The following is a 26876-nucleotide window of genomic DNA, read 5'->3' as shown; positions in this document are numbered from 1 at the left end:
TGTGGGGCCACAGATTAGAAAGATCATGAAGCAGGAAAATTTTGTAGAAAAGCTCAGGTAAAAAGAAGGCAGCCGGGAGAAGTTTTATCGCCATAACAGAAGGCTTCCTCGGGAACCACAAGGCTCAAGACTATCGGGTCCTAGTCAAGGAGTTAACGGACAATTTTGGTAAAATAGGATGCCGCATATCTCTCAAAATGCATATGTTGGATTCTCATCTTGAGACATTTAAAGACAATATGGGATATTTCTTGGAGGAATAAGGAGAAAGTTTCCACCTAGATAACATGGACATGGAGTGCCACTAACAAGGTTTGTCGTCAAAAAGTATGATCGGAGATTATGTTTGCGGACTTCTTCTCGAGAGTCCACTGAAATACAAACCAAAGCTGAAGCCACGTAAATCTTTTCAAGCCAAAGCAGCAATTCAGCATCTTCCAAATGATGTAATTGTTTAGCTTGTCTTTTTCTTGTATTCCTTTTTTTTGCAGTACTACTTCAGTTGTAGTCTATATGTAAGCAGTGAGTGAACGTACATAGAATTTTACTCAGAGATGTCAAATCTGTCATTCTGTGTGATTTAGAATCATAAAAATAAACAAGAACTGTGTATTGTCATGATAAGTCTGGTCTGTTATTGGAATGTCCAATATCCTCTAATTACAGTACATAGTAGCTGTCAATTAAAATTCATTCATTCATTCATTCGCATTTTAAAGGAGCCTTTTTTTTTGTTTCGTGGAAAAAATTGCACAAATTTCAAAAACAAACCGTAAAAGAATCATGAATCGCAACAATTCTACCATGTCTTTTCTAGTTTAGGGGGACTCCATCTGGCCTCCTAGACTGGAGAGAATCAGAATATTGTGTAATTGATTTTCCTTCACTTTAGGGTAAAAGGAACCAGTTATGCATAGAGAGAACGGAGTCACAAACAAAAAGTACAACCTTGTTGACCAGTGTTATTTATGGTGTTACAGGTAGTATCCACAGCCAGACTAAGGATTCTGTGCGGGAGCAGAAACTGTACCTGAAACTGAAGTCACTGAACAGGTATAAGAAACTGAGTGGTGTCGAGGCAACCTTGCACAAGAAGAATATGGAACGGCGAACTATGGTAACTTTCTCCAATTTTATTACTTATATTAGCCTACTCTGTCTTCTTTTTCATCCTTGTTCAGTTAATGAAGGTTTCTGTACAGTACAGTGTTACATATTTCTTACTTTTTCATGCTTTCATTACATATTTCTAAGATTTTTAAATATATATTACTGTTTCTTAGTACATAATTATCCAGACCCCAGTTATGAGAAATATCTTTCATCTTAGATTCATATTTCGAATCTCTCTCTGTTGGTACATCATTGCAGTTAAGCTGTAGTTTCGACTCAGTCAGTATAACTTACTAGGTTTCAATGTGTTGAACAAGAATAGAAGCACTAATATATACATATACATATAAATACTAACTGTACAACCAAAAGACAAATACAGTGAAACCTCGTTAGTACGTTCCTCATTAACATGTATTCCCACTTAGCACGTTTTTTGAAGTCCCGATTCTCACCATATTAAATCCATATAAAAATACCTCACTTATCGCGTCACGAATTTTCGCTATTACCGTTTAGTACAATCACATTTTTCCTAGCCGTGAAAGTGTTACTTGTCGTCCCTTGTGAAACAAACGTGATTTCCAACTTGGGTAAGATTCGTCGCCACAGTTGCGTGATTACAGGAAAAGATCTTAAATTCCTGAACTTCACAGGATAATTTGCACGTTCGGAGAACCTCAGGAATTTTCAGTTTTGCTTGCCGGTTAGCAGCAAGATTGCTAAATAACACAGTGAGTCCATTTGTCTTGTATTTCGCATTCTGTTCAGAAGTTAGAAATTTATTTTGTGTTAATAGGTACAGTGAAGTGTAGCAAATATTTGTCGCATGATATGGTAGCCTTACAAACATACCTATAGCATCACAAATTTTCAATTTCAATCACTACTGATCTGCATTTAGGGCAGTCGCCCAGGTGGCAGATTCCCTATCTGTTGTTTTCCTAGCCTTTTCTTAAATGATTGCAAAGAAATTGGAAATTTTTTGAACATCTCCCTTGGTAAGTTATTCCAATCCCTAACTCCCCTTCCTATAAACAAATATTTGCCCCAATTTGTCCTCTTGAATTCCAACTTTATCTTCATATTGTGATCTTTCCTACTTTTAAAGACACTATCCAAACTTATTCGTCTACTGATGTCATCCCACGCCATCTCTCCATTGACAGCTCGGAACATACCACTTAGTTGAGCAGCTCGTCTCCTTTCTCCCAAGTCTTCCCATCCCAAACTTTGCAACATTTTTGTAACGCTACTCTTTTGTCGGAAATCGCCCAGAACAAATCGAGCTGCTTTTCTTTGGATTTTTTCCAGTTCCTGAATCAAGTAATCCTGGTAAGGGTCCCATACACTGGAACCATACTCAAGTAGAGGTCTCACCAGAGACAAATATGCTCTCTCCTTTACATCCTTACTACAACCCCTAGGGTACTCTTTATTTACAATCATATTTATGTGATTTCCCCAATGAAGATCTTTCCTTATATTTATACCTAGGTAATTACAATGATCCCCAAAGGGAACTTTCACCCCATCAACGCAGTAATTAAAACTGAGAGGACTTTTCCTATTTGTGAAACTCACAACCTGACTTTTATCCTCGTTTATCATCATACCATTGCCTACTGTCCATCTCACAACATTATCGACCGGGCGAGTTGGCCGTGCGCGTAGAGGCGCGCAGCTGTGAGCTTGCATCCGGGAGATAGCAGGTTCGAATCCCACTATCGGCAGCCCTGAAAATGGTTTTCTGTGGTTTCCCATTTTCACACCAGGCAAATGCTGGGGCTGTACCTTAATTAAGGCCACGGCCGCTTCCTTCCAACTCCTAGGCCTTTCCTATTCCATCGTCGCCATAAGACCTATCTGTGTTGGCGCGACGTTAAAGCCCCTAGCAAAAAAAAAAAATAAAACAACATTATCGAGGTCATTTTGCAGATGCTCACAATCTTAAAACTTATTTATTACTCTGTACAGAATAACATCATCTGCGAAAAGCCTTATCTCTGATTCCACTTCTTTTACACATATCATTGATATATATAAGAAAACATAAAGGTCCAATAATACTGCCTTGAGGAATTCCCCTCTTAATTTTTACAGGGACAGATAAAGCTTCACCTACTCTAATTCTCTGAGTTCTATTTTCTAGAAACAGAGCCACCCATTCAATCACTTTGTCAAGTCCAGTTGCACTCATTTTTGCCAGTAGTCTCCCATGATCTACCCTATCAAATGCCTTAGATAAGTCAATCGCAATACAGTCCAATTGACCTCCTGAATCCAGGATATCTGTTATATCTTGCTGGAATCCTACAAGTGGGGCTTCAGTGGAATAACCTTTCCTAAACCCAAACTGCTTTCTGTCAAACCATTTATTAATTTTTCAAACATGTCTTATATAATCAGAAAGAATGCTTTCCCAAAGCTTACATACAATGCATGTCAAACTGTCTGGCCTGTAATTTTCAGCTTTATGCCTATCACCCTTTCCTTTATATACAGGGGCTACTATAGCAACTCTCCATTCATTTGGTAAAGTTCCTTCATGCAAACAAAAATCAAACAAATACTTCAGATATGGTACTATATCCCAACCCATTGTGTTTAGTATATCCCCTGAAACCTTATCAATTCCAGCTGCTTTTCTAGTTTTCAACTTTTGTATCTTACTGTAAATGTCATTGCTGTCATAGGTAAATTTTAATACAGTGAAACTCTGTTAAGAAGTTTTTCAAGGGACTGCAAAAAAAAAACTTCTTAAGCAGGAAACTTCTTAAAAGGGGTAATGCCCAAAAACTTATTCTGTACTTTGAAATACATGTGAAACAAACAGCCAACAGATTTCCTTGTTTGTGAACAATACCGAAATAGGCCGATATATAAGAGCTGCTAACAGAAAGCCACAATATAAAAATTTGATTATCATGACAGTACTTTTAGAGATAAAGTAAAATAATTGAACATACCGTATTAAAATATATTTGATAAGAGAAGGGAACATATTAAGTTATATAAAAACGTTGCAAGGTTTGCTTATTTTAGCAGGCAGAACCATTTCATTCCACGCTTTCCTTTCCTGCGCACTTACAGTCTCTGCTTCGCAACAAATTGTTTTGTAAACGATGTCGGCTCAATTTTTAAAGCTGTCCAGCCACCCGTCCGACGCGGTAAAAGGTACCCTTAATTTGCATGCGGCTATCTCCTGCACAATAGTCCCACTGAAAGGTATGTTTAAACTTCGCTCCTGTTTAAACCACATTAGCAGAGCTTGTTCTATTTCATCGTACTTTTCAGATTAAACTTCCTTACAATTTGCTGAAGTATTCCCTGCAAAAGCAGAGATCTCTTCTTTCTTCGCTATAATACCGTTCAAAGTAGACGGCGGCATCCCCAGCTCCTTTGCCAAGGCAACACGGGAAAGTGTAGATAACTCCACTTTCCTTATAATCTCCACTTTGTCTTTTATTGTTAGCGCCTTTCGCTTGATATCTTTCCTTTGAGTTCCGCTCATTTTCACTTAAAAAGTTTGTACGTTGATATTACAAGTACAACTAACTTCACCGACTCCTATAATTACGACGCTACACTGTGCTTGGCAATCCGTAGCTTAGGTTTACAAGACACAAAGACAAGACGTGTACTACAGTTTGTTAGCATGTGCTTTCTATCTTCCTCACACCCCTGACACCTGCTTCAAGGATAACGGCAGCAAATGGGAAATGTAGCAACTTATTCTTAGAGATCTTAGAACCTAGGCCTAAATCACCCCTGCATTCCTACTGGTTGTCACGGCAACGGGCGTAGTTTCTGGCTGTTTCACAAGTACCACATGGCCAAGCCAGTATTGAGTTTATTTTCCTGCTTCAATCCTCTTCATGCCATAGGTAATGAAGAAAAGAAACACAGGTTCGAAGTTGCAGAAATGAGTGCATAGAAAAGTATCTGGAGTATTACGTGGGAGTGTTAAAGGCGCAGTAGTAACGCTAGCATATCTAAACGTAAACAGTTTCTTTCCCCGCGAGAATTTTATTTCATGTCTCCTCATCCTTGTGCTACGTTCCAATAATGCGATGTAATAATTACGAGTGACACGATAATACAGTATTTAGCTCGTATAAAGGGAAAATTAAAAAATAACTTTCAATTTTATGCCAACACGTGGTATTGCAATGCGTCTGTGTGCCTCCCACCAACACCCAGTTGGCTATCAACATTCGTTCAACTTCGTAAACGATCGGAATCTTTCGGCCGGCTTTGGCAGCATGTGTATCAGCTGGCTGTTGGTAAGTCGGCTGCTTCCTGCATAGAGTCGGGAAGTTGTTTTTGTTCACCTCACTAATAATGGACACAGAAAATATTATCAGTTTAGTTCAAAAACGTAATTTCCTCTACGGCAAGACCTATAAGTATTATTGCAACAACAACGTAAGAAAGAATGCCTGGAAGGAAATAAACAAGGGAATGAAAAATCAAACAGGTTAGAATATTCCATTTTGTGGTAGATTAACAGTAATGTTGTGGACAAATTACACTTAACAGTTTTTAATTAATGTTTAGGCCACCTCGATTAATGACTTCACCCTGTCACGGCCCGCAAATTACTGCATTAAAGTTTTATCAAACCATCCATTGCATGCTTTATATTTCCCACGTAAAATCCTGTTCGATCCTATTCCGCTAGATGGAACGGTGGAGTGAAAATTTCGACTGATGGGTTCGATTCGATTCCACAAGGTGAGAGTGAGCATCTGGTGTCTGTGTTGTCATTAGCATGACATCCTATGGCCTTGGCAGGCCCGCACATGTTCCGTGACACCAGACACATACCGCGAGCGCGCGAACAGTCTAACACAGGGTGCGACTTGCGCGAAGACTGGAGGATTCTAACCATGCGCTGCCTTGAGCGGACGTTTTCTATCTCAAGGGGCTCTAAAATCTGAACTGTTTAACCGGGAAATATATTTACAATGGAACACTTTAAACGGGAAAAATATACATATATCTTAATGGAACTGATCAAGGGACCAAGAATATCACACTTCTTAGGCGGGAAAACTTCTTATGCGGGAACTTCTTAACCGAGTTTCACTGTACTTCTTTAGTATTAGTCACCTCCTCTATCTGGACATTATCCTTGTAACCAACAATCTTTACATACTGCTGACTGAATATTTCTGCCTTTTGAAGATCCTCGCATACACACTCCCCTTGTTCATTAATGATTCCTGGAATGTCCTTCTTGGAACCTGTTTCTGCCTTAAAGTACGTAGACATACTCTTCCATTTATCACTAAAATTAGTGTGGCCACCAATTATGCTTGCCATCATGTTATCCTTAGCGGACTTCTTTGCTAGATTCATTTCCTAGTAAGTTCCTTCAATTTCTCCTTACTTCCACAGCCATTTCTAACTCCATTTCTTTCCAACCTGCACCTCCTTCTTAGTCTCTTTACTTCCCTGTTATAATATAATGGATCTTTACCATTCCTTACCACCTTTAAAGGTACAAACCTATTTTCACATTCCTGAACAATTGCTTTAAACCCATCCCAGAGTCTGTTTACATTTTTATTTACCGTTTTCCACCGATCATAGTTGCTTAATGAAAACTCCCGCATGCCTGTTTTATCAGCCATATGGTACTGCCTAACGGTCCTAATTTTAATCTCTTCCTTTCTTTCACATTTATTTTTAATTACCACAAAAACAGCTTCGTGATCACTAATACCATCTATTACTTCGGTTTCTCTATAGAGCTCATCTGGTTTTACATCCAGAAAATTCTTCCCTCTAGTTGGTTCGCTATTACCGCTTACTACGAGTACGATCACATTTTTCGTATCCCTGAAAATGTTATTTGTCATACCTTGTGAAGGAAGCATAATTTACAACTCGGGTAAGAGCCGTCGCCACAGTTGTGTGATTACAGAAAAAAGTCAACCTATTTGCGCTTGTATTTTGCATTCCATTCAGAAGTTGGAAATTTGTTTTGTGTTGAGTGGTACAGTGAATTTTAGTCGCATGATACGGTAGCCTTTATCTGGATTAGGAACATATCATCATCATCTTCATCATTTCCCCTTATCCAGCTTCTGCCGAGTCGGGGTATTTATGACACTTCTCCATCTTCCTCTTTCTGTCCACCATTCCTCTTCCACGATCTTGTCCCCGTCTAAATTTCGTCTTCTTATGCCACTCTTCACTGATTCAATCCACCTTGTTCTAGGTCTTCGTCTTGCTCTCTTGCCCTCGCACTTTGCCTCCAGCTTGGAATTCTATTCTCCTCCATCCTCTTTACATGTCCAAACCACCTTAGTTTATTGTTTTCTTTTCACTTAGCTTTTCTATCCCTACTTCCTTCCTAAAATCTTCATTTCTCACTCTGTTTTTCCTTGTCTTTCCTATCATACTTCTTAGGAATTTCATCTCACTGGCTTGAATTCTACTCTTTTGCCTGCTCGTCAAAGTCCAAGTCTCAGCTGCATAAGTCAGTATCAGTACATAGTACATTTTGTAAATTATCTCTTTACCTTTCCTTGGTACTTCTTTGCTCCAAACAAGTTTTCTTACACTTTGGTAGAATGCATTACTCTGCTGTATCCTCCTGCTAATCTCCACGTCCGCCCTAGCATTTTGCATTAATTCACTTCCTAGGTATTTAAGGCTGTCCACAATTTCCAGACTCTGACTTCCAGTTCTCACAGTGTCCTTTCCTTGCCTTTCCCCTCTCGACATCACTATAGTCTTGCTTTTCTTTGTACTGATTTTCATGCCATACTACTTTTTTTGTTCAGTACATCTAGTTGTTGTAGCACTTCTTTGCTGTCCTTTCCCCAGAATTGCATGAAATTGACTAGCGTGGTGCATATTAGTCTTGGGTTAGCCTAGTTATGGATACGGAAAAAGTCGTGAAATTCCATACTAATGAAGACAAAATTAAAATCTTTCAGAAAGTGGACTGGCCTCCGCATCTTTAAGCGCGCAGAGGTCGCGAATGTTGAACAAGCACCTTCGAGTTTCAACTCGATTATTCGATTATAGGTCAAAGTTTTCAAAATGGCAGTCAAAGTCAATCCTCCTGATTCCTCCCAGTCGCACATGGACGAGTGTAAACTCGAATTCATTGTCTAAGACTGTGAGCAGAAAATAATGTTTAATAGCCCACTGCTCCGAAATAAAAGGCTTCTACTAACATTAGTTTTAAAAAGAGTGTGATCTGCAATAATACTTGGATATTTTTATTGGCCCCTGTGCATATGCTTTCATATGTGTTGTTTGATGTTTTTCAGACGTTCATTGCACTTGTTATTTTATAAGCCCCATCTGGCTCCATGCCTAAATGGTTAGCATGCTGGCCTTTGGTCACAGGGGTCCCGGGTTCGATTCCTGGCAGTGTTGGGAATTTTAACCACCATTGATTAATTTCTCTGGCATGGGCGCTGGGTGAATGTGTCGTCTTCATCACCATTTCATCCTCATTATGGCGTGCAGGTCGCCTGCAGGAGTCAAATTGAATGACCTGCACCTGGCGAGCCGAACATGTCCTCGGACACTCCTGGCACTAAAAGCCATACGTCATTTCGTTTCATTATAAGCCTCAGTAGAAAAAGTTTTCATATTTGTTCTCTCTTGTTTTTCACACATTTTTAATACTTCCCTCTAATTTTTAGAAATATTAGGTAGGTATAGTTTCCACTGTACTTCCGGATTCACGACGTAAAGTGCCCTCATGTCGGAAAAGAATCGTATCTAGTGTTTCCATACCCCTGTTGGATAGTTTCTTGCTTAAAACGTTCATTTTTCGTGTCCCCTGCAGAAACGTCTTAACGAGGCTTATTGTATATAACTGTAATGATCATAATATTTTTAAAAAAAATTTAAAAAGATATATTAAGAAAGACGTTAAATTTACGTTTGAGTCCAAAAATAATAAAGTCATTAATTTCCTAGATTTAACTATTCTTAGAAACCCTCATGCTTTGTCGTATAAAATTTTCAGGAAACATACACAAACTGCCAGTACCATTCGTCAAGACTCCATCATCCCGAAACACACAAATGTGCAGCGTATAATAGCATGGTTTACCGTGCCTTTACCATACCTATGACAAAGAGAGATCTTAACAATGAACTCAACATTATAAGGGCAGTTGCCAAATTCAATGGTTATACCAGATAATTTATTGAACAGATAATTAACAAATTCAGGCACCGGCTTAAGACCACTCTCACAAAAGAAAAACCTAAAGCTACCATTTCATCTACATTTACTTTCAATAGCGATGTCTATAAAATTACCAATCTCTTTAGAAAACATAATGTACAAATTTTCTTTAGAACTAATAACAGGACTTTAGAAATTTTGCACAATTCATAATACCTCCAACAGATTTTCTAAATCCGGAATCTATAGATTCAAGTGTAATGACTGCAGCTCTTCATACGTGGATCAAACAGGACGCAGCTTCATAACCAGATATTGAGAGCATGTCAACGCTGTAAGATATAACAAGTTTTCTGCTATAGGCCAACATATTCATGGCAATCATAAGTTCACTGACATTGAACATGATTTAGAGATCCTCCAAATAACAAGCAAAGGGCCAATCTTCAACATTATTGAAAATTGTTTTATTCATTGCAATCAATATTTCAATCCTACTTATAATTTGAATAAAATTTCCGAGAGATCCAATATTCTTTTTGATCTCTTAATTAATTGGCTAAAAAATATTAGACTTCCAAAAAAGAACTCGATCTTTCAAACCATACACAATATACATCCCCATCAGTTATCCCCACTACCTCGTCCTTCCGCTTCACCCTAGCTCCCCAACAGTTGCTCCTCCTCCACCCCTCCCCTCTTCTCTGCTTCTCCACGTTCCTTAACCTTGTGATCGCATCCATCAGTCCAGCTCCGTCTTGCCGGTCAAACAGACTGCTCAAGGTGAGTTTGTTTCTAGTCATTTCTAGTCATTTCTTTTCATTCTTTCCTTCCTACTGTGACTGCTCCCACCACTACTCTTACACCTTATTCTCCTTCACGCAATATACATTACAATTGTTGAGCACCATTTGTTGCAAGAAACAACAACATTCGGAGAACATGCCTCTTATCTCAATTATCTCAAGGCGTGAGGTGATAAACTCACACATCTGGCAATATACAGGAATATGGATCAGGACAATGGTAGATTACAGTTGCATTTCCACAACTTGGAAATATAATCACTTATTATAAAAATAAAACTGAGTTTATGACTCTAATTTACGTCACAATGAACAAGCATTGCCGTACTTTAATTTAACAAAAAAATATATACCCAGTGCGATTTGTTGTTACAATCAAAAAGAAAATTTAATCTAAATAAAAAAGCTATTGGCATGAACTTGAAGTGAAATATGATATCGCCGCTGATTACATTCTTCTTAATGTTTTTAAAGCATAACATGTCGGATTCTGTAATTACCTGATGGCTGCACACACCGCTGTTGAACTTGAAATTCCTGGAAAAACCACTGAGTTGAAGTCAGAAGTAGTCTGCTGTAATCTTATCTTCTTATGTAACCTGGCGTTGACCATTTTCTTCCCGAGTGTAGTGACCTCCAATGCGGTTACGTCCACTCAATAGATTGTAAGAAATTGAAAAATATTATTGAAACACATTGTGAAGACCATCCTCACAAGTAAACGATGTTTCACTATCAGCATAGTACCAGTCTCTACTCAGATCCAACCACCACTCATAGACCTCTTCGACGATTCTAAGACCTCTTGAAAAACACCTCTTAGCATTGCTTCCTTCACTTCTTAGCTCTCACCACCACTCTTAGACATCTAACCACTTCTGTCTAGATCACTGACCATCACTCTTCCTTCTTCTCACCACTGTTGCATTGACTTTTATAACCTCGTGATGACCCCTCATCTCCGTACTCTCTGGTCATCCCTTCCACCTCAACATATGGTAGCTGCGAATACAGACACCTGGTCGAAATCACGTGCCCACGCACTGATGTCATCAGTCATGTGTCGTATTAGCTTGCCCACGCGGACTACCGATGACTACCCTGCATGTGTCAGCGGAAAATTTACTTGCTCAATACAGTCTCGGTTAAACTTAGCCTCGATTGAAAAATAATATGTCAGCTCATCTGGCCATAGTTAAAAGTCACAGCATGACTGTTTGAAACCAACATATCTCACTTATTAATATACAGAATAATTACAAACAAAATTCACTTAACCTATGATTAAATAATATAATATGTGTGATATCTAATTATTACAGTCTAAACGATGAAAAACAGAATATAAAATCTAATGACTTGGGTTAAGAAATAATAATAATAATAATAATAATAATAATAATAATAATAATAATAATAATAATAATAATAATAATAATAATAAATACTGAATGAAATCTGTAACCCTCTTGTACAGTTACACTACCTCTTGCCTAATTCGGCTTTTAATTTCTTCTTCAGGTTCCAAACCACACATTGAAGTGGGAATCAATTTTTGGGTCAAACAAAGACCATCACATGACCATTTATTCTTTCGGAACCTCCTAAACCACAGATTAAACAAGTGTCAACCTTACATGACAATATACAATTCTGCAGCTTATATTCAACAAGACTAAAGACATATACAAGCTGGACTATATACTATGTGTATAAAACAACGGAGTTATCATTTTTTAAAGGATTTTATATTAGAGTGCAATATCATCTTGTACCATAATTTTATTTAATATTCATCTATGCAGGTGTTATGTGTTTAAATTGTTTTAGGATTTTTTGTGATTGCCTAATTTGACTCTATGGCTGATGATGGCACAATATAAGTGCCGAAACTAGTACCTTATGTAAACGACTTGTGATCGATTCACAGTAATAAATGTCATTGTATTGAATAGGTGGACCCTTAATAACTTCAATTTATTGTAATTTTTAAAAAGAGGTCCGAATATGATATATTTGGACTCTATAGGCGACTTCATGTCGAGCACGGTGCTTGGAAAAATAGATGCTGCATTGGCGGAAGAACAAACTTATATGGTTGCTGACCAATATTCAGCCACTTTTAGGTGTTGCCGCTATCTCCCGACGAATGTCAGAAGGTGCAATCACAGCGAGGCAGTACAATTTTTCCAAAGGCGTAGGCCACAAGCAACCAGTAATGATTTGAAAAGTCTCGTTAAGAGCGACGTCCACCTGTTTGGTATGACAGGATCTGTACCATACCAGCCATGCATATTCGGCAGCAGAATAACACAGCGCGAGTGAAGATGTTCTCAGGGTGCTCAACTTATACATGGGAACTATCAACTCTGTTCGTTCGGAACTTAGTAATTGTCCCTTTAGGGTTTCAATTAACAAAAGAACAGATGTACAAGTGAGACATGCTGGAAATGTAATACAGTGAAACCTTGTTAGTACGTTCCTCATTAACACGTTTTCCCGCTTAGCACGTCGTAAATTTGAAGTCCCCACCGCCCATTATATTAAATCTGTATAAAAAATACCTCACTTAACACGTCACGATTTTTCGCCTTTGCCGCTTAGTAGATCATATATTCTTCAGACCTGAAAATGTTCTTTGTCATCCCTTGTGTATGGAATGTGATTTCCAACAGAGATAAGAACCCTCACCACAGGTCGGTCATAGGAATTTGGGCGATAAGAAGAAATGTCCTTGAATTCTCCAACACCGAGTATATTGTGCCTTTGAGGGGCAAGCTGTTAGCTTAGATAAAGTTGAGTTTTGCGTCATTGATTGGCAGCAAAGACTTTACACTAGAACAAGACAGGACAGTGCTAAGTTAAAGCACAGTAATAGATACCACTACGGCTAGGAGTGCTGAATTCAGTTTTCACGGGCCTTTTTTTTTTTTTTTTTCAAAGCTCTCCTGTTGACATACATGGCTGGGAGTCAACCGAAATTATGCGTCACAGAAATTACCCCCACAAAATGTGTAACGGAAGTGTAACTCTAGCAACTGTGCAGCCATTGGAGTCTATTTCGCTTTCCAATCAGAAGTTAGAAATGTATTTATTCAGAATCATTCTTTCCAACTTCGGAAACTTTCCTTTGCACACTCATTTTCTTTTTCTGTTTTTATTTTGCCTATATGCATTTTAAATTTTGTCTTGGTTGTCCACAATAGTGTTCAAAGTAAAAGGTGCTAGTTTTAACGTTCGTGCCAACTCTGCGCGCTTAAGATGTGGATTCCTATATACTTCTTGAAGGATTTTAATTTTTTCTTCATTAGTGAGTGGTTTTACAACCCTTTTCTTATGCATAGCTAGGCTATCACAAGACAGATACTGTACCGCGCTACTGAACTTCTCACAATTATCCTATTATTCTGTAAGTAGGATATCACGTGATAAATAATCACTTAACTTCCTTTTACCACTCAGCACAGGAAATTGAAGGTGATGCCATTAAGTAATAAGGCTTCCATATACTGTAGGCCTATCCCATTAAAAAGTTATGTAAAGATGCAGGCAATGGTAAAACGGTGTACCATTCATACAAAAATACAAACTGCTAGTTTGACAGTCTGTCCAAATCAGTGCCGAGTACTGCTGAAGTTTCATGTTCAAGATGGCGGCTGAAGGCGCTTAATCGCATATGGCAAGTATAACCTCGCGAGAAATTCATGCTTGAACAAAGTGACCCGAAAACAGCGTTTAATTACCCCACCGGTCAGAAACCTAACGCTTCAACTAACAATTCATTATACAGTTGTTTTAGGAAGAAGGTGATGTGCTATAATATGTAGGGACTGTAGCTACTTCTATGAGCCCAAGGGCAAAAGAATGTCATATCTGTTCTTCTGTGTTTTTCACATCTTTTAATAGTCTCTTGTTACTATAACAGGCTCCAGTAGAGAATTATTGATATTTGTTCTCTTGACTTTTTCGCACTTTTTAGTGCTCTCCTTTATCTCCTGAAACACTACACACACAATGTAAAATGTACTAATGTGTAAAGCGATACCATCTTCCTGTTGGATAGTTTTTAATGGGATGTTCGATAGAAAATTTTCCCGCTTAACACGATTTTTTTCGTCATTCCCTGCAGAAACATACTTATGAGGTTTCACTGTATTAGGTTAACCTGTGATGTGTTACAAATTCCAACCTCCAGACCATTGCAAAGCTCTTTAATGATGAGGTTGAACTTTTGTGGCCCAGTAGAATGAACCACAGCAAAGTTTTCCTTCTTTTAACTGATGCAGCACCATACATGTGCAAAGCTTTGAGTCTCTACTGGAGAGCCCATTATAGCTGCAGTGAAGAACAAGGTCTCTTCATGTTTCGATAAAACCCCAGGATTTACTACAATCAGTCGTATTAATAGAGTACCAAGTGAAGGCAGTGCTGAAGCCTTTGAATTTGAATACACAGCAGACAGTTTATGCAAGTTTAAATATGCACACATTACTTTGTGCGACGTGGAAAGGTCATTTAGTCAGTACAAAGCTTTGTTACGTGATGACGGGAGAAGTTCCATATTGGATAGTTAGTAACACATCTTTGTTCCTTATTATTATGGAGATATCAACTCAGAAAACAAACAGTGCATTAATGTAAAATAATATTGCGGTCAGTAATGTGTAACTGTATACTGTTAAAGTTTTGCTTTGAGGTAATTACAGAAAATAGGACAGGAAAATATCTATAGTAAGTAAGTTGACCTCATAGTGTGCAAGGGAGAGAGCGGAACAGCTGTTAATCCAATATGGCGAACAGTTGCAAGAATTAGTTCAACAGCGCTGAGGAAGGCCAGATACATGAGTATGACAGTCTGAAGGTAAGACATCACAAAAGTCACAAAAGTTGTAAATGGCAAGCTTCTGCTCATGTACTATCTATTTCTGCAGGCTAACGTTCATTTGTTTCCATTCTGATGGTAGGGTCAGTAATAAAACAATTTGTTGAGCCCTCTTGGATTATTATTATTCTCATTATTATTATTAACTACATCAGCACTGTTAATAAGAAATGGCTTTGATATTTTACAATGATTATAAACCCTCTTGGATTAGCGATCGTGTTTCCTTCTAAGACAAAGAGTTTAACTCCTGAAAGACGCAATTATGCCATCCCAAGTTTCAAATGAGGATTTGCATTAATTTCAGGACATTTTGAAAGATTGAATAAAAATTACTGAATCTAATTTATTAATATAAAAGCAACTAACGATAAACATTAGGCAATAGAGTAGGAACCTAAAACGTCTCTCTGACATAAAGAAGTGGCACAGTTCTACACACGTCTTATCATTAGCCCAAAGGACCTTGCTATTTGTGTAGTTATCCTCCCTTTTAGCACATAAGTACAGTATGCCAATTAGGACTCTTATTTCACATATATTGGTAGATCAAACATCCCTATCTCTGCTGTAGTTCGTTTGAACCTCTTCGTTTTCCTATTTATTCACTCCACTATAGTAGAGAGCATTGTATCATCAAAGAATAGTTCCCAGGATTCTTGAGGAGTTTTAGCAAGCTTTGCTAAACCTTTCTCAGAGGTAAATGCATGATGATGTTTTGTCCTTTTCTTGAAGCTCCTTCAGAAGGAAGGTACACCTATGCAATCAGGAGGTTTAACTAGTTAGTCTAAACTTTTCCATGCCTTTCTGGATGTCACTTATCAAGTCACATGTATTACATGCATGAATGCTACCAGTTTTGATGAGGGACTTGCAAACATTAATGAACTGTAGCTTGCTTTGTAAAATCAGATATTTATATTTTTTGGAAGCATAAAGCATACTGTCGAGAGTGTAAGAGGGAATATTTTTAAAATTATTATTATAATAATAATAATAATTATTATTATTATTATTATTATTATTATTATTATTATTATTATTATTATTATTAACAAGTATATTGCCAATGGGAAATATCCTGGTGGCAATGGTCACTTATTATTATTATTATTATTATTATTATTATTATTATTATTATTATTATTATTATTATTATTATTATTATTATTAAAGCGTCTTTATTGTGGCGAAGTTAGGGCTCCCGGCCCTTTCTTACACTTAACCACTTCATGTATATACAATGTATATTTTACATAAAATTTAAACATATGAAATCTTTACAACCTAAAGTATAACTAAAGCAACTAAAGTATCACTAACTAAACTAAGGTGAGTAAAGTATAACTAAATTATATACAGGAACACATTGCAATAAACAACCATATTCACTCTCATTCATGCATCCCATTCACACTCAAGAAAGACTGGAAGTGCTTAAAAGATGACGCTGGCAAAGGATTTTAAATTTTGTCTTAGATTTAGCTTCCCTGATGTCATTGGGGAGTTCATTCCACCAGCTCGTGGCGGTGATAGTGAACGATCTGTTGTAGGTTGCGGTTCGATGCACAGGAATTTCTAGCGTACAGCCTGACCGGGTATTGAACAGGTGCAGGGAACTAAGGTAGCGAAATCTGGTGGATAGGTAAGGAGGAGTGTTTTCAGAAAGCACTTGATACACCAAAGTAGTTGCATGGAGTCTACGTCTGTCATTCAGTCGTAACCAAGATAATTGTGTATAGAATGGGGATACATGGGCGTATGGTTGTATGTCGAATGCATACCTGATGCATGCATTTTGGGCACGTTGCAGTCTCATGCTTTGCTCGTTATTGATATCAATAAAAACTGTATCACAGTAGTGTAATAATAAAGTAATAATAAAGTAATAATAAAGTTAACAAAATTACCCAACAACAACAAACAGGCAAACAACAGGCGAAGATGTAATTTTTCCGTAGTTTTGATTTTGATTAGTATGTCACCATCGGAAGCCAATGGCCATAGCCGTGTTGAAACACCGGATCCCGTGAGATCTCCGAAGTTAAACAACATTGGGCGTGGTCAGGAGTTGGATGGGTTGCCACGCGCTGTTGGTGGCGGGTAAGGGAATGGAGGAGCAGAAAGGAACTGACTACCCTACCGCATGTAAACTCTGGCTCAGGAACACCTCTGTGGAGGTTCGGACCTGCCTTTGGGCAGAATAACCCTTACCTACCTCACCATCGGAGAGAAAGTTTATTCTTTTCAAAGGGGTAGTTTGAAAACCATAAATGAGTGATAGGATGATGAATGTATTTACTTCTCGTGAGGTTGTAGAACAGATGAAGTTGCTATGGGTTCAAGTTTCTGTTTGAGTTTGCCCATCATTATTCGTGGATTGAAGATTGTCGCAGTATGGCAGCTTGCACCGAAATGGCCTCTTTAGGAGTTGAATACATCAGAAACCAAACTTTTGAATTGGAGGACCAGTGATACAGCCACAGCTACCAGTGCATAAGTCAGTATAAATACAGTAGGTGATATAAATGTACTGAACTGAGAAAACACGTAATAATATAAACACTATTTACAATCATGTACGAGAAATGTACACATTCCGAGGTGGATAAATTGCAGTTACTCACAAGGTGTTTGTATCGGTCAAGAAGACAACATATTCTGCTTGTAGACAGTAGCCAAGAGAAGAAAAAATGACAACTTAGCATGTGATGATGGCTGGAACATTTAAATGCCAAATTATGAACAGCATAACAGTGCATAAATTAAAATCATGTTAGCTGAAATATGAACACTCAAACTCTGGTCACAAAACCAGTCAGTGTGAATAACACCAGTAAACATTTGAATATCATACTGTAGAATCTCCATAGCATAGGCTGTCCATCGAATAGTCATCAAGCTTCTTGGCATTGTGGGTGAGACATAGGCAATATCCTGCTACTATGTGCAATTTGGTAACTAGAGAAAATATGACAGAAATCTCATCGATAAACTGACTAACTACTAAGGAAGTAGCTTGCTTGTGCTGCTCTTGTTTCTGTACTGCATGGTAACATTATACACATTAAAGAAAAGCAATAAAATAATTAAACAAACAAAGGAAAGATAAACAAAATATAAAAATGCAAGGGCAGCCACAGTTAATATGAGCAGATCGAGAACTGGATGTAGATGATGCTGGACGACCCTGACCAGGATGGTAACTTGGTAGTGATTGAATTCTCAAATAAGACTATTAGGTTCCTTAAAATACTGTTTATTAAACATAAACTCCTTATGTTCATTTGGAATTAATAGACATTTACCCAGTGCTCTTTGACACTCTCAAAAAATGTTTTGAAGATATCATTTATGTTATTAAGCTGAAATCTTTGCCTTTCTCACAAATGCAGCGACCCTCGAAGTCTAGGGCTATAAAGCAATAAATGTATCATTAAGATGCTACACTGACAAACAGTTGAAGATGATCAAATTGACAGCCGTGCTCACAGGCACGGGAGGGTTGGTTGTCCTGCCCTCAGAACCCACGCCATGTCTTGTGCACCAAATAAATGCCAACAGGTTTAAAGGTAAATAAAATTAAAAAAACTATTTCAGAATTGACAATTCTCTTATGGCAGTGGTCCAGTTTCATTCTACCAGTAGCAGGCAAACAAAGAAAAATTAAAGTGACTTGAGTTATTTTACAAATAATATGTTAAGGTGTCCTGCGCTGAAAAACACTTTTTCAATTAAATAATATAATCTTAGATGCAAGACTGCCCTGCCAAATTCTTGCAACTGAAAGGGTTAAGACATGTTAAAGAAATTCCCTCTTATCTGGCTCCATGGCTAAATGGTTAGCGTGCTGGCCTTTGGTCAGAGGGGTCCCAGGTTAGATTCCCGGCAGGGTTGGGAATTTTAACCATCATTGGTTAATTTCGCTGGCACGGGGGCTGGGTCTATGTGTTGTCTTCATCATCATTTAATCCTCATCATGACGCGCAGGTCGCCTACGGGAGACAAATCGAAAGACCTGCACCTAGCGAGCTGAACATGTCCTCGGACACTCCTGGCACTAAAAGCTATACGCCATTTCATTTCAACTCCCTCTTGGAGCGAAAGCTCAGAACAGACACGTCCACCTTCACGGAGGACCAAGATGACAATAGAAGGCATTAGCTTTGCGTCTTAGAATAAAACCCCACCTAAGTTTGTAAATGTCCCCTTCCAAAACAACAGAAGCCAACAACCAATCGCATACAGGATTTGACCGGAGCAGACTACACATATTCTTAACATGAGGGTTGAATATTTTCACACCGTATGACAATTGCTAGAATCCGTGGACCATGAGTTCTTTCTGGCATCATTTCCACGCTCTCTGATGTTCTCCAGAACTCCAAAAACAAGACTTCCTAAACTGGTACAGTTTCAGTAGGCTCTGTGGTAAAGGCTTTCATAGCCCATTTACTAGGTTCCTTGGTAAGCCATGATGGACTGTTCAACCAAGTTGAATGATGAATTAATTCCATGGGATTTATTCCTCTCAACAGTATGTCAGTAGGGTTGTATGCAGATGGTAAATGGTGCCAGTTAGTCTGACTTATAAGTCTGAATGACAATGTGTTACTCCACAACATTCCAAAGCACAAGCGTGAATCTTAGTTTCCCTGGAAGACTGAGAACTCTGATGGCATCAAGACATTAAGATTACTATGGCATCCTTCACGTGATTCTTTCCAGTATGTGATTAACGTGAAATCTCATAGCTTCCCCATGAACAAGAAGACAATCCTGTTAGTCATTGCAACTATTTATGATCCACTTAGCTTGCTAACTCCTATAACAATCTATTGTAAGGTCTTGTAAAGCTGGATAATGATTGCCCTTCTTGAATTGACAATCATGAGGTATGGATACGAATCTGAGCCTATCAACTTGTTGATTTTACGAGTAAATGTGAAACTGTTCATCTGCTAACAGAATGTTTTTGGGCAGTCTCCAGTCAATGATACCAATAGCACGAGAGGGCATAATATTTTCTGTGAGATTAAGCAAAATAAAACAAGTAACCCTACTGAAGTAGTTATTATCTCCTGAGGTTATGCTGACATCCACACATTAAGTTGACAATAATGTCTTATTGTTAATCCCAGAAATGTGCAATTTGCTACGCTGGGATTTGAGTTTCAAGCATTAATCTGTTGTTTTCATAATGTAACTGACCTGAGAGCCTCCATCAAGAAGTGCTCTGCCTTATAACTTCCGGTCGCTCTTCATGACTTCTGACAACGAACAAGATAGCGCGAATAGTTTACATTTCCCACAATAGATGGCAACACAGTGTCCAGTTTGGCACGCTACTCTTGAAATCAAACAAATGAACAACTAAGATATGCACTGCTGGCAACATTGGCAATTAATCCAACCTTAAAGCTTTATATACAGTAAAGTAATGAAGAAATGTATCACAAATATACAGTATTAATGGATGACAACTAATATTACTTTTCCTAAGTTCCATTCGTCTTAAAATGATGTCTTTCAAGACTGAATGCACTGTACAAGACGTATGTTTGAGATATTGGCACTACTTATACGTTAATAAATAATTTCGCATCCAGGAGATAGTGGGTTCGAACCCCGCTGTCGGCAGCCCTGAAAATGGTTTCCTGTGGTTTCCCATTTTCACACCAGGCAAATGCTGGGGCTGTACCTTAATTAAGGCTCCGGCCGCTTCCTTCCCATTCCTAGGCCTTTTCCTGTCCCATCGTCGCCATAAGAACTATCTGTGTCGGTGCGACGTAAAGTAACTAGCAAAAAAAAATTAATAAATAAATAAATAAATAAATAAATAATTGTTTAAAAATGTAATGTGATGTAAGTTACTATGGTATATACTAAAGCATGAGTTATTTATTTATGAAAGCCCAAAATAGTGTTGTTTTACATTTTCTGACTACTCATGACTCCCGTGTTTATTTGAAGGAACGAGATAGCGTGAGATAGTTCACGTTTCTCACAACAGATGGCAACACAATGTCCAGTTTGGCACGGTACTCCTGGAATAAAACAAATGAACAATTAATATATACACTGCTGGCAACATTGGCAATTAATCAAATGATGTTGGCAATATGTTGATTCATAACTATGACCACATTTAAGAAATAGGTGAGGATTTGTCAGAATATTTCTTAATTATTTCAGACAGAATAAAGGCTACGCCGTTTCTATTTGCCGGGTGGTATATTCAGTATTCTGGATAGTGACTGTTGTTCGTGCTTAGTTTAGGATAGTTAGTACCACGAACTTTGTGTCGTTTATTTGCTCTTAACCTACTGGATCTACAGTACATCCTTCATAGTTTGAGTGCCTACAAGAAGTGATCTGGTAAGTATTGCTCAATAACATATTGTTTATTTCATTTTATTGTTTCATTAGGTAGCAGGCTGCCAGAATTATGGCACAAATGACGTACATGCCATACAGACCACAACCACTGCACTGCCTGACTGAGTGCGGCATCGGTATGTCACGTGATTATCTGAAGCATAGTATTGGCTAGAAATGAACAAGAATTGATGTTACGAGCTAGTTCTTTCTTGGAGTCGTAGTTGATGGTGCAGGCCGTTTGTTGACAAAAGAGTTGGCTCGTAAATGAACGACTAACTCTCAAGGAGCAAGGAGGGAGCTAGCTCATACAAGAGTCGACTCTCGATGAGAGAGCTCTCTAATGAGTCGTTCTAAAGAGTCAGTTCGTTCATGAATGACCCATCACTAATTCATTCTAGAATTCTTCTCGCTACTGAATAGATCGTTATGGGTCCTGTTACGACTGTTCTACGACATCTTACCTTCTGCCATCTGTTGCATTCTACTGATCGCTCGCCCAGCTGTTTACTGACTGGCTTGTTCTCCGGCACTGCTCTTCCTGCCTGGCTGTGACGTCACACCTACGTGATCTTCGTCGAGTAACTTCTCGAATCTCTTCACTTCGTATATAAGCAAGCCATTCCTTCGTTTCGAGGGTCAGACATTTAGTGCATATTAACTCAAGTGGAGAGAACGAACTGTTCGCTGGCTGCTGGCCCGTAGCGATGTTTTATTTCCTTTTAATTTGTGAATAGCTGCATCGTGCTTCAACAGACTGGGTGAACAAAATTTTATAAGTTGTTGTGGTCCTTCGTTCTTTTAATCAAGAATTGAACTTTGAATGATTGATCATTTTGTGGCTTCTCTGTCTCCATTGTAAAACAGTCCTTCTGACCAAAAATCTTAATCAATTTCATAACTTTAAAAGACTAATTGTGCTTGGACGAATGATAGAAGTGTTGCCACCTTTTGGACATTTTCTACAGTCCCGAGTGGTCGCTTACATCACCGAAGTAGTAGTGTTTAAGCAGTCTGGAAGGATTTCCCCCCCCCCCCTCCTCTCTTCCTTTCTTTCCTTTCGTATTCACTCTGTCCCCCTTTTCTTTCCTTTATCCTGATATTGAGTAATGTAATTCTCTTTCCTCTCAATGTGTTTTAGCTCTCTTTCCCTCTTTGAGGTTTCAAATAAAGATTGTAAGAGTGGCCTTTAATTGGTATGGTGAAGCGTACTAATCCCCCCTTTTTATTGGATGTCGTGTAATCTATTAGGTACTAATTGTGTTTTCTCTTTTGAATGCGGGTCTTCAGCTTTAGCTGAGTATTATAACTGGTATCCCCAAGAATTCTTAATCATTATTTGTCTCGATTGTATTCTGGTCGTCAAGTGGGCTGAGCCCTTATCATATGTTTGTATTTCCTATCCTTCAACTGATTTATATATTACCTGTTCTAGTCATTTATGCTTAAAATATAGCTTGTTTTAAATTGATTCTTCACTCTTGTATTTGGTTTGATGTATGTATCCTCTGTCCTCTCACTCCTTGCTTATTCTTTTTTTTAAACTCGGTACCTACCACGGACAGCCCTCTCGGTTAGCCCGCTAAGCTTCCGCTGCCTCTGTCGATTGGATAAAGCTAAGCCCGATATACTAATTTCTCTTGGTGTCTTTCCTGTTTATTGAGGTGTCGGGCATATGCCTTTCAGTGGTTTAGCAAGTTTCCACCAGTGAAATAATATTTGCTCACCTCAAGCGTTCAGCGGCCCACATACGGACCCAATACGCTACAGTCTCCACTTATTCAGCTCTAGTGATTCACCTCCTTTATATAGTAAAACTGTTCTGGCATGTCTAAGGCAATCTGGAACTATCAACTGAGACAGTGTACTGTACATTAATTGTACTGTACATCAACATATCTAATACTTGATAGCATGCCGGGCTGAGTGGCTCAGGCAGTTGATGCGCTGGCCTTCTGACCCCAACTTGGGAAGTTTGATCCTGGCTCAGTCTGGTGGTTTTTGAAGGTGCTCAAATACGTCAGCCTAATGTCGGTCGATTTACTGGCATGTGAAAGAAATCATGGTACGAAATTCTGGCACCTTGGCGTCTCCAAAAACTGTCAAAAAGTAGTTAGTGGAACGTATAAACAATATCATTATTACTTAGCAGCATGCCAAAACACAAACTTAGTGCAAACATTGCACATTATACTACCAAGTATAGAAAAAACGACTTCTTAGGCTGCACAGAAGAAAATGTAAGCAAATCTGATATAATAAACGTTTCCTCCAAGATGAGAGGGTTCAAAAGTGTTAGGGAGGTAAATTTTGAAGAATGATAAAATTTGGCTTCCTGTCTGAAAGGTGATAAAGCATTTATACTGTATTCACTGGCCTATAACCACCATTACCACCACCACTGCCACCCATTAATTTTAGACAATTTTCAGAGAAAAAATTAATGAGAAGAAAATAATTGCAAAGAAAACCTTTCACCGAACGAGTTGGCCATGTGGTTAGGATCGTGCAGCTGTGAGCTTGCATTTGGGAGAAAGTAGGTTTGAACCACACTGTCAGCAGCCCTGAAGATGATGTTTCATGGTTTCTCATTTTCACCAAGGTCCCGGCCGCTTCCTTCCCACTCCTAGCCCTTTCCTATCCCATCGCTGCCATAAGACTTATCTGTGTCGGTGCAACGTAAGGCCATTTGTAAAAAAAAATTAAAATTTAAGTGATCAGGCATCACGTGCAACATTTCAGTTAATGGTGAAACCCACACTTCTGCACCACCTTTGCGATGGCCTTGGCCACTCCACATACCATAGATTTCTCAGTGTCTTTTCAGCTTCCGGGCTGCACGTCCTGCATGGCTATGTGAAAGCGTCCAGTACTCGGGTAGGAGTGAAATTGAGCAAGAGAAATAGTTTTATAGCATCCTTCTAGTTGAATGTGTTAGAATGTGCTGCAGAAAGTAGAGTGAGAGTAGCAAGTCGTAAATACGAAGTGCTGCTGTGTATGATTTGTTATTGGCGTAACCTGAGAGACAAATTATTGGGAGCAAAAAAAAAATCCATATCTTGCTGGGGTCCAAAGAAAGGGAGATACAAAAATATGGAGATAAACGTTCTTGAGTGACTATGTCCAACTTTATCAGATGCTTTACTGATATCTAGGAAAACTAACATGAAGTATTTCTTCTGATGTTTTTCTGAGGAAAGGATATATTCCAGCATAGAGGTGTTAACCTTCTTTAAATAAAAAAGGAACAACAGTAATGCTGTAAATCACAAAATGACCTGTTAAACTGCATAAAGTCTTGGTATTCCAGGTAAGGATTTTAAAACAAGTAGATGTTGGTCAGAACACTTTATGTGCCAAAATGGGCTAAGTTTGCAGAGAATGACATTGCTGTGCCAGCAGCTTCCACCAGATTATACCAACAAAACTATCAAATTTCACTACTTTGACGCAAGACTTTGGAATCAGCACCAGTTTCTCTTGTCTAATTTGACAGTGTCAATCAGACACCACTGTTTTTAATATGTCATTAAATACAATAATCAATGCAACCGGTGCATCAAGCATTCTAATTAAAACTCCTGGAAATGAAAAATGACAATGCAGTAACTGCTGATGTCAGAAAGCTTCCGCCATAATGCGTATTTAAAAGAAAAAGGCTGCCAAAAGAAGGTTACAAGAGAAAGGTTGGATGGAGATCAAATTAATGAAAGACTGGTTGAAGCCAGTGTGGAAATGTTGACCAGGAGCCCAGCTGAAGTGTTGTCTTGAGTCTGTGCTGGCGTTAGACAGCTTCCACGGCCATTTTGTAGATGCTATGAAAAAGTAGATGAACACTATACAGACCTGTCCAGCCATCACCCTAGGAGGCCTTACTTCAATTTTGCAGCTGCTGGACATCTCCATAAATAAGACGTTCAAAGATCATGTTTGGACGTTCTACGCTAGTTGAATGGTTAATGATAAACACAAGATAACAAAAGGCGGAAAAATCAAGTGACCATCATTTCATGTGATCTGCGAGTGGATCGTAAGTGTGTGGGGACTAATCATACCCGATATCATTCAAAAAAGTTTTAAGAAAACAGGAATTTCTTGTGTTCTGGGTGGAACGGATGACAATCTACTCTGGGAAGAGGAGAATGAAAATGAGGATTCGGACCAGCCCTATGACTGTGAAAGCAGTGACAAGAGCGATAACCCACTGATTGATCTGCAGCACACTTTCAGGAAAGGTGAGAAGAAATTGATTTTTTTAATAATAATCAACAGCCTGTTTCTGGTCATTCGACCGAGTGAGGAATAGAATGAATGAAGCCCCCTTCTAGTGGCAAGGTTAGGAATTTATGCCGGCTGCCAGAGCCTATCACACTAATTTTTAATAGTTATATTAAAATATTTTGTCATTCAGTATTAGAACTAAATATTTTGTATTTCAGGTACTTGCTGCAAGATGTCATTGCAACACTGCTCAGGCTTGAACTGGGTTCCATGCTGATCTGTGTTGCTATAGAGCGGTGCTTAGTCATGTAGCCTGTCAGCTGTAGCAGTGTGTGAGGGCTTATTACAAAATAGTTTAAATGTGCTAATACCACTTTTTGCTTAAATAAAGTATGGATTTAAATACCACAACTGTTGTGTGTGTTGATTTGAAGATGTTAGGTGTTCCTTTTTCTGCTTTTAAACTATGCCAACCTAACCTTTATTACCATTATATTGAAAATTAACAGAAGAGATTTGTTCTTAACTTATAATACAAAAATCCTGGCTGCTATCCACGCATGGTACCCTATAGTGATATCCTTTTTTATTTTGAAGTGGGAAGTTTAGAAGTTTGCAGATGGAAGGAAGCAGTAAGATTTCATTTCAAAATTGTAAACTATGCTATTGGTAATCCTGAATTATTCTCTCTGTTAAATTTCCATGTACCTCGCTTTTAATTCCAGAAATATCGTAACATTTTAAAATGAAAACACCAGGATGTGTGCCCATGATAATTCGCTCGGTGAACAAGCTCTGTAGTATCTTCAACAATGCCATTCAGAAAAATAATGACCTTGACTTCAGTCTGCCAATGCACGAGTTTCTAACTGAACTTCATTTTATGAAGTCATAAAAATGGGAAAAATCTAAAAACTATTTATTGTAAGGTGAAGTTCTATAATATTATGCTTGTACGTGAATTGCGTAATTTCTTTTGTTCTTTTACTTGTCGTGTGTTTTCTTTCACCATATTAATATAAGGCTCTTTAGTTTTTAGAAAAATATTTTGAATATTAATATTGCAGGTGATTAGATTAGATAAAATTAGAATATAGTTTAGATATATGTACCCCAATGCAGGTGGGGGACGCACATGTAGAATACACCCACGGTATCCCCTGCCTGTCGTAAGAGGCGACTAAAAGGGGCGACCAAGGGGTGCTGGTATTAGAACCATGAAATTACTATTGATTAGTACCATCACGCGGGGAACACCATGGGTCGCCTTTACTTACGAGTAGTACCACTATATTTGGTACACAATAGG

At 38.3% G+C, this 26876-nt stretch overlaps 1 protein-coding gene across 5 annotated transcripts in view; it reads left to right on the top strand.

Moving 5' to 3' along the window:
- The window catches only part of dgt1 (dim gamma-tubulin 1), a 333213-nt gene that overhangs the window by 229711 nt on the left and 76626 nt on the right, over positions 1-26876 (top strand). For all 5 annotated transcript variants that reach the window (XM_067147580.2, XM_067147575.2, XM_067147576.2 and 2 more), the window contains exon 7: positions 981-1117. In XM_067147580.2, coding sequence (XP_067003681.1) covers positions 981-1117 — 137 coding nt within the window. The remainder of the gene's footprint in view (positions 1-980; positions 1118-26876) is intronic.

Source organism: Anabrus simplex, chromosome 5 (genome assembly GCF_040414725.1).
Source record: "Anabrus simplex isolate iqAnaSimp1 chromosome 5, ASM4041472v1, whole genome shotgun sequence".
Taxonomy (NCBI): Eukaryota; Metazoa; Arthropoda; class Insecta; order Orthoptera; family Tettigoniidae; genus Anabrus; species Anabrus simplex.
The sequence above is the reverse complement of the archived record's forward strand: the minus strand, read 5'-3'. Positions and strand labels throughout refer to the sequence as shown.